The sequence below is a fragment of the Seriola dumerili genome, unplaced genomic scaffold (genome assembly GCF_002260705.1).
Source record: "Seriola dumerili isolate Sdu_G_001 unplaced genomic scaffold, Sdu_1.0 BDQW01001845.1, whole genome shotgun sequence".
NCBI lineage: Eukaryota > Metazoa > Chordata > Actinopteri > Carangiformes > Carangidae > Seriola > Seriola dumerili.
The window spans coordinates 185,810-198,235 of NW_019176100.1; the positions used below are offsets into that span (position 1 = coordinate 185,810).

Genomic DNA, 12,426 nt, shown 5'->3' on the forward strand with positions numbered 1-12,426 from the left:
CCACCTCCTCCTGCAAGCTGAGACCTCGCTGGCTGCTTTATCCAAACGCCCCTGGGGGGCAGAGCCATGGCTGTTGTGGGCACTCCAAGCTTAACCTGATACTCTGCTCAAAATCAAAAGTAAGCACCGCTGAAGAACGTTGGCACCAGTCTCTCTCTCTCTCTCCCTCTCTCTCTCTCTCTCTCTCTCTCTCTCTCGCTCTAGTTTCAGATAATAAAAGTATCAAGTGATTCCATCCCCGCTCTCCGGCTCTTGGCAAAACACGTTAACGGCATGTGTGGGAGGGCGAGGAGACGAGGGACGGAGACAAACGAGGGGAGAAAGAGAGACGCCGAGGACAGAGAGAAGAGGTGGGAAGCTGAGAAATGAAGAAGCGTGTTGCTATTGTCGGGCTGGTTTCGGGGGAGTAAAGTGAGACGTGTAAGCGCTTTCACTTGCGGACAAAGAGATGAGTGTTGAAGAGTCTCGCGAAGACCAAAACACTGCGGATATGGACACCACCGCTGTATATCCTGCAAACACAATGGGACAAATCTGTAGGAATTAGAGGTGACACGGCAGGATATAGAAAAACTGTCATGTCTCATCTGAGCGCAGGCGTCCTCAGGTAACAGCTGAGGAGATACAGATTAACACTCAAACATGCATGAGGCCTGATTAAAATGAGAGCGTTTGATTGATTTTAATAGATTAAACTTCGGCATTTTCTCCGCTGATGTGTTCGGACGCAGCGCGAGGACAATGGAGGTTCAGGCGAAAACAAAGTATGAGATAACAGGAAGCTGACATGAAGTCTCCCTATTTCAGGAGCAAAATGACAAACGATGACTCTGTTTATTATCTTAGCGGGGGCTTTCCACTTTGAAATGACCTTCACAGGTGGTCTCTGCTCAATATCTCTCACTCCATTGTTTTCCTCCATATTGGAAAAACATGCCCCCCCCCCTCCTCAACTTCCTACTTCATCCAGATAAATATACCAAAGGCAGACAATGAAAATACAACATGAACTTCAAGATGATGAAGATGCTGTTCCACTTTCACATTCATCCTCTAGTCTTAACGCTGGGACGACGCCACGGCAAATAAAACGACTTACAACCCAGATCCGGCCCATACTTGGTGCGCTTGCTTGTTTACTTCGCCCCGGTTCTACGGCCCGAATCCGGCCCGTAAACCGCAAGATTATAAGATGCTTCCTCCGCATCTGGACCAATTCTGGCGGCGCACACAGAAAATCTTCTGGCTTCAGACAATACTGGAGGATAACAGCCAGACTCTGCCCAGATGTGCAAGTATATGGGCCAGACTCGGCCCGAGGACCCGGGTATGTGTTGGACCAGAAGTTGCTATCTGGGAAGTGAAGGACATCGCTCGCTTCAGTGCAGTAGAAAACCGTGGTGTACTAAGTACAGGAGCACAGAGGAAAACAACAACACAGAAACCTGACAACCAAAGCTATTATAGTTTCACAAGTAGTTTGTCATGTAGGAAGAAATTGCTCATAGCAAGAAGCTCATTTAGAAAAAGGAGTGACAACAGTCTGATAACACCGACCCGGAACAATAGGAGCCATGGGAACAGCTTGTGTTTCCATTAGTAACAGACAGGTGCCAGGAACCCCAATAATATCATAGCAAGAAAAGCAGGAAACCACGTTTCTGTTTGTTTTGTTAGTCTGCACAACTCCAAAGAGTCACACATCTCCTGAGGAAAAGCTTTGTGCCGGAGTCACATGAGAGTGGACAGAGGAGTAGAGCTGAAATTAAAAGGACAAATACACGATATGTGACGTGTGTGGAGAAAAGAAAACACCAACCTCTCGTGTGGAATCTCGTGGCGAAACGCAGAGACAAATTATCTTCAGTTAAATCCAGACGGAGTAAGAGTCCTTCCTTCCTCGCTCTTCACAACCTGCAGTGACAGTAGCAGAAACAGCGCAGTGATGAGTCCAAATCACAAAACCATACCATATCTCCAGAGAGCAGCGAGAGTTCAGTCAGTGTTGGCCCCCTGACAAAAATGAACATCGTTTTCTCTCTCGTTGGTATTTTCCATCTAAAACCTGAGACCGAGGAGGAACTTGCACCTGGAGAAACTTTTAAACTGTTTCACATGTCCATAAAAAAAAAGAGGGGAAAAGACAGACGCTGATGTCTGCATCCCTCATTTGACATGATGTGAGTCCCTGTGGCAAAGTTGCATAATGTTTAGCACAACAAAACACATTGTATGTGTCTTATGTAATCCGACCAAGCTGCTAAGCGGGATAAGTCATAAGCCCTGTGTGAAAGGTGCAAGTTTCCCACATCCTAATTTTAACTCTGAAGGCAACACAGACCCACTGATGTTAAAATATGAGTCCAACTTTAAACTAACTTCAGCTCAGTGATTTACGTACAACACCACATGTTCAACTTCACAGCCTTTTCCCCAAAGATTAAAGCTTCAGAAATCAATTTGTCTGTATCAGAAATGAATCAGAGTATCACTGCGTGTTATCGGGCAGGAGTCACGCAGGATTAGCACATGACTCTGCAGCATTTTAGCTTCTTTCAGCTTCATTGTTTTTGGTTTTAAAAGCTGCAACTTTAATGTTTTGGCTCTCTCCGGTCAGGAACAAGCAGGAGATCAAAGTGGAGAGTTTAGCAGCTTAAGAGCCAGATATTTTCCTCTGGAGTTGGTGGAGACAAAAGGAGCGTTAACATCGCACTTACACTCATCAGGTGGCCAGAAACCGGACTCCAAATCAATGCTAGTGCTGCTGTGTATCGACTGGATCTTTAACAGGCAGCTGTTTACACAACAACAACTGGTAATACGTCAATTACTGCTGCTTTAACATTTCATCCCATAAAATAATAATATTTTTTTTCAGTTTTTCATTTCAGTCTTTGATACTGAGGCAAAACTTTCCAAACTTTATTGATTTCACCACGTTTTAAAGAACCGTTGACCGTGTTGATAAACAGGCCAAATCAGCAGATTCAACTACAATAACTAACTACAACCTTAGAACCTGCCTTCCAGTGAGCAGGAGCACTGCTACAAATACTACTACTACTAATACCAAATCACCACAGTATCAATATGGCATATGTGGCAAGACACCAATCATTCCTTTAGAAGTAATCAATAGAAACTCAATAGGAGCACTGACCCTCATCAAACATCTTCCCGCTGTCAGCAGCAGCTTCAGGTCACTCTGCCCTCTCTAAACTAAAGCCACACATACGTCACCTTGTGGATAATCAACTAATGGCCGACTCTCTTCCCTTTTAGTGGACACTGTGCAGAGAGCTTCAGTTAACCGCCAGGTCAATAACCTGACATCAATAGTCATGACATTAACAGGATTGGAGAAGTTTTTGCAAACAGTGCACAACGCCACCACTGCAGGATAAATGGACCAGGTTAGATGGAGAAAAGTGGTGGATGGTCACAAATCACAGCTGGGTTCATCTCAACAGGAAGCTGAAGGTGGAGCTTTGTGCAGATAAATGACTGACATGTGACAGTGAAGGATCTTCCTGTGACGGGCGGTGCACTAAATCTATCAGAGAGTGATCACCACAGTGGCCTCAGGGGCTTTTTCCAACAGCAGTGCTTATCTCACTCACACACACACACACACACACACACACACACACAAAGATGGGTTTCAAAAGCAGTTTCCATTTCGGTTCCGGCTCCAAGTTGGTAAAATAAACAGATTAGTTGAGCTCCGAGCTCGACAAATCCCTTATCAAATCTTTTCTTTCACAACCTGTCTTACATAGTCTATTGTCCCTCTTTGTGACTGTACAGGCAACTGTAAAAAAAAAAAGGTGATGTATACACACACTGCTCAGTACTGGATTCATTTTGATGACGGTGGTGCATGTGAAGCCGTTCTTACATCAGTTTGTTCATATGTCTGCGTCGGTGGATGATGTGAACGTTTTTTTCCCACGCGGCTGCTCAAAGTTACGGTTTAATCTACATGGCGTGAACGCAGCATGACTCAGCGACAGTTTACACATCTCTTCTTTAAATCACTTCCTGTATCAACCATAAGGGAGAAATTTTAATTCTTCATATTTCGGTTTAATGACGGTGACACCTGGTTTTATTTGGCACTATTACACGTGACCAAAGTCAACAAATCAACTGTGAAACACTTGGTGGAGGGATACACCTTGAGAGGGATGAGTGCACCGCCTCGTATCAGTGCAACATCGACTTCCCCTTCAGGTAACGTTGAGTGTATCCTGCGTGCAGAAGAATCGGCTGTTTGTCTAACTGATTCTGCTTAATGATGAACTAGAATTAATATTATTATTTCCACTGTTTTTACTTTAGCTTCTACAGCTTCTGCAGCTCGACAGCGAGGAGCAAACGCCATTTTCCCATCAGAGCAAAAGGAAAAATGAGTCAGGACAAAGTTGATAAATGTCACAGGGGAGGGAGAATATGTGGCGAGAGCCCTGCATCCCTTCGGTACAGAGGAATCTCCTTTGAGGTTCAAAAAGATTCCTCCATCTTCACAAACACACCAACAAGCGACTCCTCACGACTGTGTGAGCAACTGAAACAGCCACAGTCCAAACACTGACATCACTCTGAACCTGATCCGGCCTACGGCAGCAGGTGTGGACAAAAAGAAAAGGGGCCTTGAGGCCTGTGTCGAAACTCCGACCGTATGCTTTGTTTTTACGTGAAGCGATACTCCGATAAGGAAATTGAACATAATCAAATAAGGTACAATCAACACTGGCATCCAGTTTATGAACAATGGAAAAACAAACAGTATTTTGCCACAAAAACTCTGCTATGAGCTTGAACTAATACAATTCCCAGAGCAGCTTCACCGGGATCATTATGACTTCCATACGCTAATAAACAACGTACCACCCACACAGCAGGCCTCTGAATCAATGCTCTTTCACTGAGGTACATTTTCATACTTTCAAACTAAAACACAGAAAGCTGCAGCTTATTAAGATTTTAACAGTCTAATGAGAATTTGAAAACTCAAAACAATACAAACGTGCGTATATAGACACCAATTAATAATTTAGTGCGGCTCAGTTACTGTATGTAATTGTTCTGGCACCACAGACAATAACAGCCTTTACTATAAGTTTATTTACTATTTATTAAGAGAGAGAGAGAGAGAGAGAGAGAGAGAGAGAGTCGGTAAGTGAAACCAGAACTTCAAGGTTCGGTTACAGAGGTGAGAAACCCTCATTCAAAATGCCTCAAACCTACACGTGACTGAGCTAGTGGACACATACACTAAAGTGCACACATGCTGTCTGGTGAAGCAGGGTGGATGAAAACAGGAACCTCATTTTCTACGGATAAGCTAACAGAGATAAGGGCAGGAACAACACAGCCGTATGTTCTCCCGCTCCTCGTCAGCGGATTGACGTTTCGTCCTGACGTAAACCTCAGCGGTGTAAATTCTTGTCGGGCATTTTCCAATTACAGAAGTGGGATACACAACCTGCCACAGCTGAGGGGATTTTCCTCAAGCACCACGATCCAGCTACTTTTTTGGCGCCTTAAAGCCCCCCGACGTGCATTAAACTTGGGAATACCTCTTAGTTAGGAAAGTGTTAGATGCTGGTGTTTGAAGCTCAGCTGTTGAACCTTCCCACAGCTGGGGGCAGGCTATTATGGTGGGGGGGGGGGGGGGTGCCTGTTGGTACGTTCACCGCTGCCAGGCCCACCACAAAAGGGTCTTTCTTATAGTATTTAAGGGCTTTGGGAACAGGGGAGCTGGATGGAGGAGAAGTGTGTGGGTTGTGAACATTTAAAGGAATAGGAACGGCACTTATGTGCTTTCCTGCCGAGAGTCAGATGGAGAAGATCGATACCACTCTCATGTCTGTTAAATATGAAGCTACAGCCAGCAGGCGGTTAGCTTAGCTTATCTTAGCATGAAGACCAGAAACAGGGGGAAACAGCTAGCCTGGCATCTGTCTATACCTCTAAACCTCACATAATTAACATGTTGTAGCTTATTTGTTGAATCGGTGTAAAAGCAAAAGTGTAAAAATGTCAAGTTGTAGTTTTACAGGGGATTAGGTGCCGGATTATTTTGGCCTGGAGCGGCGATTCGCTCAAGTTTCTACGTTTCTGCTATTGCTACATAGCTATCATTAGCATTAACATCTGTTTACTTGCTTTTTTTTATCTGTTGGTGAGTAAAGGAATAAAGTTTGATGCTGAACTCACAACGTTTCTTCCAGACTGGTAAGTAAACAGCTGTTGATGCTAACGTTAGCTATGTAGCGATAGCAAAATTTACAAATAGCTCCTTTAAACAAGCAAGAAACAACATGTTAAATAATGAGCTATAGATGTGCTGGTAGACTTGAAACATTAAGTCAATTAATAGGTAGTCAATCAAAGGAAAATTAATCGACAGCTACTTGGAGAAATCAGTCAGTCATTCAAATCAGTTACAGTAAATTGAATATTTCTTGGTTTTTGTCAGTTAAAAAAAAATACATTTAATGACATTTTCCACGTTTTACAGAACAAACAATGAATAGATTAATCAAAAGAAAAGGTTTGGCAGATTTATTGATAATGAGAATAATCATTACTTAGTTGCATTCCTACTTTGTCCAGAGACAGGCTAGCTGTTTCCCTCTGCTTCCAGTCTTCATGCTGAGCTAAGCTAACCAGCTCCTGGCTGCAGCTTCACATTTAACAGAGACGTATGAGGGAAAGCAAGGAACTACTTTAAACTACTTTCAAACTAAGTGTTTCTGTAGCTGCACATGCAGAGGCCAAGGCTGCATCTATCAAGGCTGTGACACATCAAGCACTGATATTGTATCTGGCAGCAAAGAAAGAGAAGAAGAGGATGAATCAGACGCATCTCCATATGTTTTATATGTTCTTGTCTTCACTCTCTGGGCAGTAATGAGAGGCATGTGAGGCTGAACACAAAGCATTCTCGTTAAAACAACCAGCTCAGGAGTCCCCTCCACCTCGGGCTAACATACACAGCACAGGTGTTAGTGACTGGAGCCGGGCACTGGCCCCTTCCTCACACTAATCACTGCGATGCAGCACGTCTGCAAAGTGTGTTCAACAAGCGATTTGGAGCGATCGCCGAAGGAGCAAGAGACCAAATATTTAAAGAGCACTGAAGCTCTTGCGAATAGAGACAGAGACACGTGCACCTCACCTGGCTGACGTGAAAGGTCAAATACAACATGTTTATTTAAAGTACGGTGAACAGTAAAAACTGGATTTACAGTTGTTAACCATGTGGGAACATCTGTTTCTGGAGCTCACAGAAACACAATACACATTGTCAGTGTAAACCGGGTTATATAAACCCCCTATCTTAAGACTGGATCCGAATGGGCATTACAGCTGCTGTCTATTCATACAATACAAAACAGACTTGACCAACAATGACTTCATCACTGCACTCAGCCGCCAGTGTGTGTGTGTGTTTGTGTGTGTGTGTGTGTGTGTTTTGTCTGTGTCACTGGAACATTTTTACAGGACTAGCAAACTGTTGCTGCATCAGCACCACAGAAACCGCTCAGTGGCAGCACAGTGGATTCAGTATCATACAAGACGAGCTATATTTTTCACTACCGTTCAGTCCAAGTGGCAGTTCTCAACGTTACTCCACTCTGCCGTGTAAAATGTCTGGAATGCACAACAAAAGGGCAAAACATAAAAAGGATAAATAAAAGCAATTATTGTTGTTGAGAATAATAAGCGTTGTCTGTTCCCGCTCAGCTGGGCAGCTGGATTACATTCACCACACAATGTTTTAGGAGCCAGCGTTGAGACAGAGGGGCTTTGAAAGCTTTGCCAGGAGCTCTTCAAAGAGAGGGAGGAAAAGCCGTCGGGTTTCTGGTGCCTGTGCAGCTTCCGCTTTGGGTCTGGGTGTGAGCTCGGCCTGCTGACTGAAACAATGCCGTTTCCCGACCTCGACGACGGCAGTTTGTGTCCAGCAGACTGTTACCGTTACCTGAACACAACAACCCCTCAGTTCAGGCCCGGTTCTAGACTGCTTTCATTAAGGGGGGGGGGCATTAAGACATGTTGACCGGTCACTAACTGCCAGACTTCAAGACTCATTACCGGGGTCCGGTTTATGTTATCTAAAACTAAAGTCATACAATCTAATACTACATAAGCCCATAATGTATTAAAACTTTTGTTTTTGAGAGAGAAATGTGGCGCTATCATGCGATGAAAAACTATGGTTACTTAACACTAACACACATGCAGCTAACATGCTAACCGCTACATCTAGAAGGTGATTGCAAATGATGGACAATAAATGCCCATGCCTAGTGAGCTTTCTGTTCTTGCTCAGCACACATGCTGCCAGATTTACCATTAAATCCTTTGTAAACAGCGCACCAATGATTTCAGACAGTAGTAAATAGAAACAGATTTCTTTTCTCTGGCTGCTAAAGCTGAGTGTCGCTAGCATCCTCACCAGCTGATGATGCATGAAGGAGACGTGTAAATAAAGAAGTATTGCTCTTGTTATTGCAGCGTAAAGACAGTCAGTCTTAGTATTATAAGTCAAATTCACAGATCATTCTAACGTAATAATAAACTGTTTGGCTGTTTGGCTTACACACTTTTTACATTTCCAAACAGTTTCCAGTTTTTAATGTTAGAGGAGAAAAGGCTTTGATGATGAGGACTAACTGATGTTTTTGGCGAACGTAATGGGAACGTTGGCCGGTGTTACTGGAGTGTAAACTTTCCGGGCTGGACGGGGCCGCTAACGTTAAAGCCGAAACTCTAACAGCATCCACACAGGGTAGGGAAACACTGCAGAGTGAACAGACCCGCAAACTAATTTGGTTAGTTAACGATATGCCGCTTGGCCAAGGAAGTAACACATGGTTACTACTGCGGGTATTTAAAGTCCATTAATGTGCATGCTGAACACCAGACTGTCAATCTGAGCAGACGATCCGAAGACACAGAGAAATAAAGATTTTTATCTGCGAGTGAAAATCGATCTGCAGTGACATTATCCTCCTTTTCGATGACGTTACACGCCGCTAACGTCCAGCTCCATCTCCTCAGTTAGCCTCTAATTCCTCTGACACAAACACACGCCCCCTTTCCCCTCCCACATAAAACACTTAACACTGCAGCACAAGCCCTGCCATTAAAAAAGAAGGACTCAGCCTGTAAAGTAAAAACACAAGGTGTGTTTTACTCCCTCAGGCGCACGCTGATTACACACTCTGGACTAATGCAAAGATTATCCACACTCTATCCAATTTCCTCTTTTGTGTGTGTGTGTCTGTCTGTGTGTGTGTGTGTGTGTCTGCATGCATGCGTACATGTGTGTGTGTGTCCTGTCTGTAAACCACAGACCGCACACAGAATGACATCACCTTGCAGTGATTAGTCTGTTAGCTCAATGTGAAACACAACAGATGGCTGCAGAGGGTCACTCAGCGAGACCGCTTTATGATCCTTATTAAGAATAAAAGAAAAACAACAGATATGGAGTCAAAGAGGAAGAAGAGATTAAAAAATAACGACCCTTTAACTGACGTTTAGCTCATGCGTGTGCTGCGCTCTTTGATGCGGGGTGGTGAAGTCATCACTGAGGTCTCTCCGTATGATAAAAGACAGGTGTATTAAGTGCTCGCTAATGTGGATAGGAGGGTAATTTCTCCGGACTGGATGCGAGCCAAGTCTCTACCAGACGTGATGACAGACATAATGGGCCAAGGGGTTTCACATGAGTATTACACACAATCACTTGTTCACACACACACACACACACTCATTATTTCCCCTTTTTCAGGACTGTTCATGACCGAATTGCATTATCACGTCTAAAAAGACAGAGAGGCGTCATCTTTCCGCCTCTGAACCTGTGAACCTGCGGCGATGAAGATTCCCATTCAGCCTCACAGGCCACTGGCTCCCAGGAATCTGATGGTGCCGCAGTTAACAGGCGCATAACGGCTTCTTTAATGCGTCCAACCGTCCTGAGAAACTGATAAGATCATGTAAGTTGTTTACATAATCTGGTTTAACTGCGTGTCTGCTATTAAACTGTCTGAACTGAGCAACGTCAACACTCAGAATCAGGTGTTTTCAGCCCACACACACTCACACACACTTTCCTCTATTTCCTCTAGTTGTATCTCAAAATTCAGATGTTTAAAAATAGACCCAGTGTTCACCAACAACACTGGGAAAACTTTACTTGGATCATATAAACTTTTTTGTGGATTATCCAACACTGCGACCTTGTTTATTTATGTAGGTTTATAATTATACAAGCACCATCAACAAACTTCCACTCATCTTCACTGGATCGGGGAGAAGGCATAAATCTCTTTGTGATATTTGGGTGAACCGCTCCTTTTAAATCCTCAAAACAAAACAAAAAATCTAGTTCTTTCAAGTTCTGTTCTTTCTGCTTTGGCCAACAATGAAATGCTTAATGTTTACCAGTCTGATCTGTGGGATTAGCATTGACGCTAGTACTGAATTCAGTGCATTGTAAATCAGCCAGACATGAACAAAGAAGGTTAAATTCAGGGTTTTGTTTCAGTGTTAACCTCACAGACAAATATTCTAATAAACTATATACGAGTTTTAAATTCGGGAAAAGGAGAGCACTGATGTTGAATCACTACTCTGTGTCAGGATTGGGGGATAAAGATGAGAAAGTAAAAGACAGAAAAAGGACAGAGTCGCACATATGAAGTCACAGGCAGTTGTCCAACACCTCTGTTTGTAAAAGGTTTCTCGTGTCTATTATACGTTTGCATTTTGGAAAAGATCCGTTTCCCTTTTTCTAATATTAGCCATATTTATGTAAACACATCAAGCCAGAAACAACATCATGTCGAGTGAAGCTTGTTTGGATCCATTATCGATGCTATAAATCTCATATAAAAGGTTTTTATATGTGCAAATATATCCACCTCTGAGACTTTTTTACCAAAAGTTCTCATAGTGTGGACAGAAAGACAAAAACTGTTTCCAAATCCATATTAGTATGGATATTATCTTCTAATATATCTTATATTATCTTTGCTGACTGCACCTCTCCAGTGTAAAGTTTGTGGTAAGTTGATAGATGGAGGTCAGAGGAGTCATCAAAGGGACGTCACAGAGCTGGTGGAGGGGCGAGAGAGAAGAGGGAGGAGGGGGAGAATGAGGCAGTGGGGGTACGAAGGCATCTCTAGACGCCTGCCCCTGGGAGATGGATCACAGATGTCTGACCCAGGGCCGCTTCAGTTAATTGTGAAACAAAAGCCTTACCTTCTCTTTCCTTTCTGTCTCAAGTTTTCTGCTCTTTGCTCTCGCTCTCTTCCTTTTTAATCTCTCCCTCTCTCTCTCTCTTTTTTTGACTCTGAAACTTGTTTTCCTTCATGTCTGTTTCCCGTCTCCCTCCACTATTATTACTGTGCTCCATGATTCACTCTTCTCGTGCCTGTGTTTACTCTCCCTCTCCACGCAGTGAGTGACGGCGTAATCCCTGCTGCTTTCAGATGGCAAATACCACTTAGCTGTGGAGGGCCGCCCCAAATGACAACAGCAAACAAAGAAATGCCTCATTCCCTGCATTCTTCTTTCCTTTTTTTTTTTTTTTTGTCCCCAAAGCAAGTATGTACGTTTTTTTACAAAGGCTTCGGACGAGTCAAAGCAAAGGTCAATCACAGAAAGAGAGAGAGAGAGCAGGAAAAAAAACATGAAACAGTAGCACTCACTTTTGCATGAAAATATAAACACTCTGATTGCGTGGAGAAGCTTCACAACCGCAGCGAACAAAGATGCTTTCCTGGCACAAACAAATTAACTTTAAAGACTGAGTTAGGAGAGTTTAAACGTCTCCGAGCTGAACCTGAAACTGTGTCTGTGTTTATTTTCACTGGAGCCACATCAGTGCCGACCATACCTGAGATCAGCTCAAACAGGATGCATCTGTTGACAAGCCTGTGGTTTGAAAAACCAACCTGGCAAATGCCGGATAAATTCAATTAACCCCATTCATATCAGCTTGGCTGGAGCTTTGGGGTGTAGTTTGACCTGTGTGGTCCCACAGGTGCTGTAACATTATCCCAACATGCCTAGCTGAGCGGTCATCCTCACCTGGAGAGTCCTCACACTACACGTTAATTCACAGTTGCACAGACCATTAGGTAAACCTCAGTGACCCGAGCCTTTCAGAGTGAAGATTAATGGAGATATTCAGTCAGAGGTTGCCCAAGGTTTTACACTCAACCTCTTCCAAAACTGCGACATTTTAAACCTATACGAGCAACTAAAGCCTCCAAATGGAGTTATATTAACAAATTAACAGTCTGATTTTTACATTTGTCCTTGTAATACTTGGGCTAACCGGCTCTACACTGCAATACAACAACAGTTCTGTCAGTAACTTTTAGCCTGGGACACATTAGC

General features: G+C 43.5%; 1 protein-coding gene across 1 annotated transcript in view; it reads right to left on the bottom strand.

Moving 5' to 3' along the window:
- arsb (arylsulfatase B) overlaps positions 1-12,426 on the bottom strand; it is a 54,159-nt gene that overhangs the window by 12,847 nt on the left and 28,886 nt on the right. The window contains exon 7 of the mRNA XM_022768782.1: positions 1,820-1,914. Coding sequence (XP_022624503.1) covers positions 1,868-1,914 — 47 coding nt within the window. The 3' untranslated portion in view covers positions 1,820-1,867. The remainder of the gene's footprint in view (positions 1-1,819; positions 1,915-12,426) is intronic.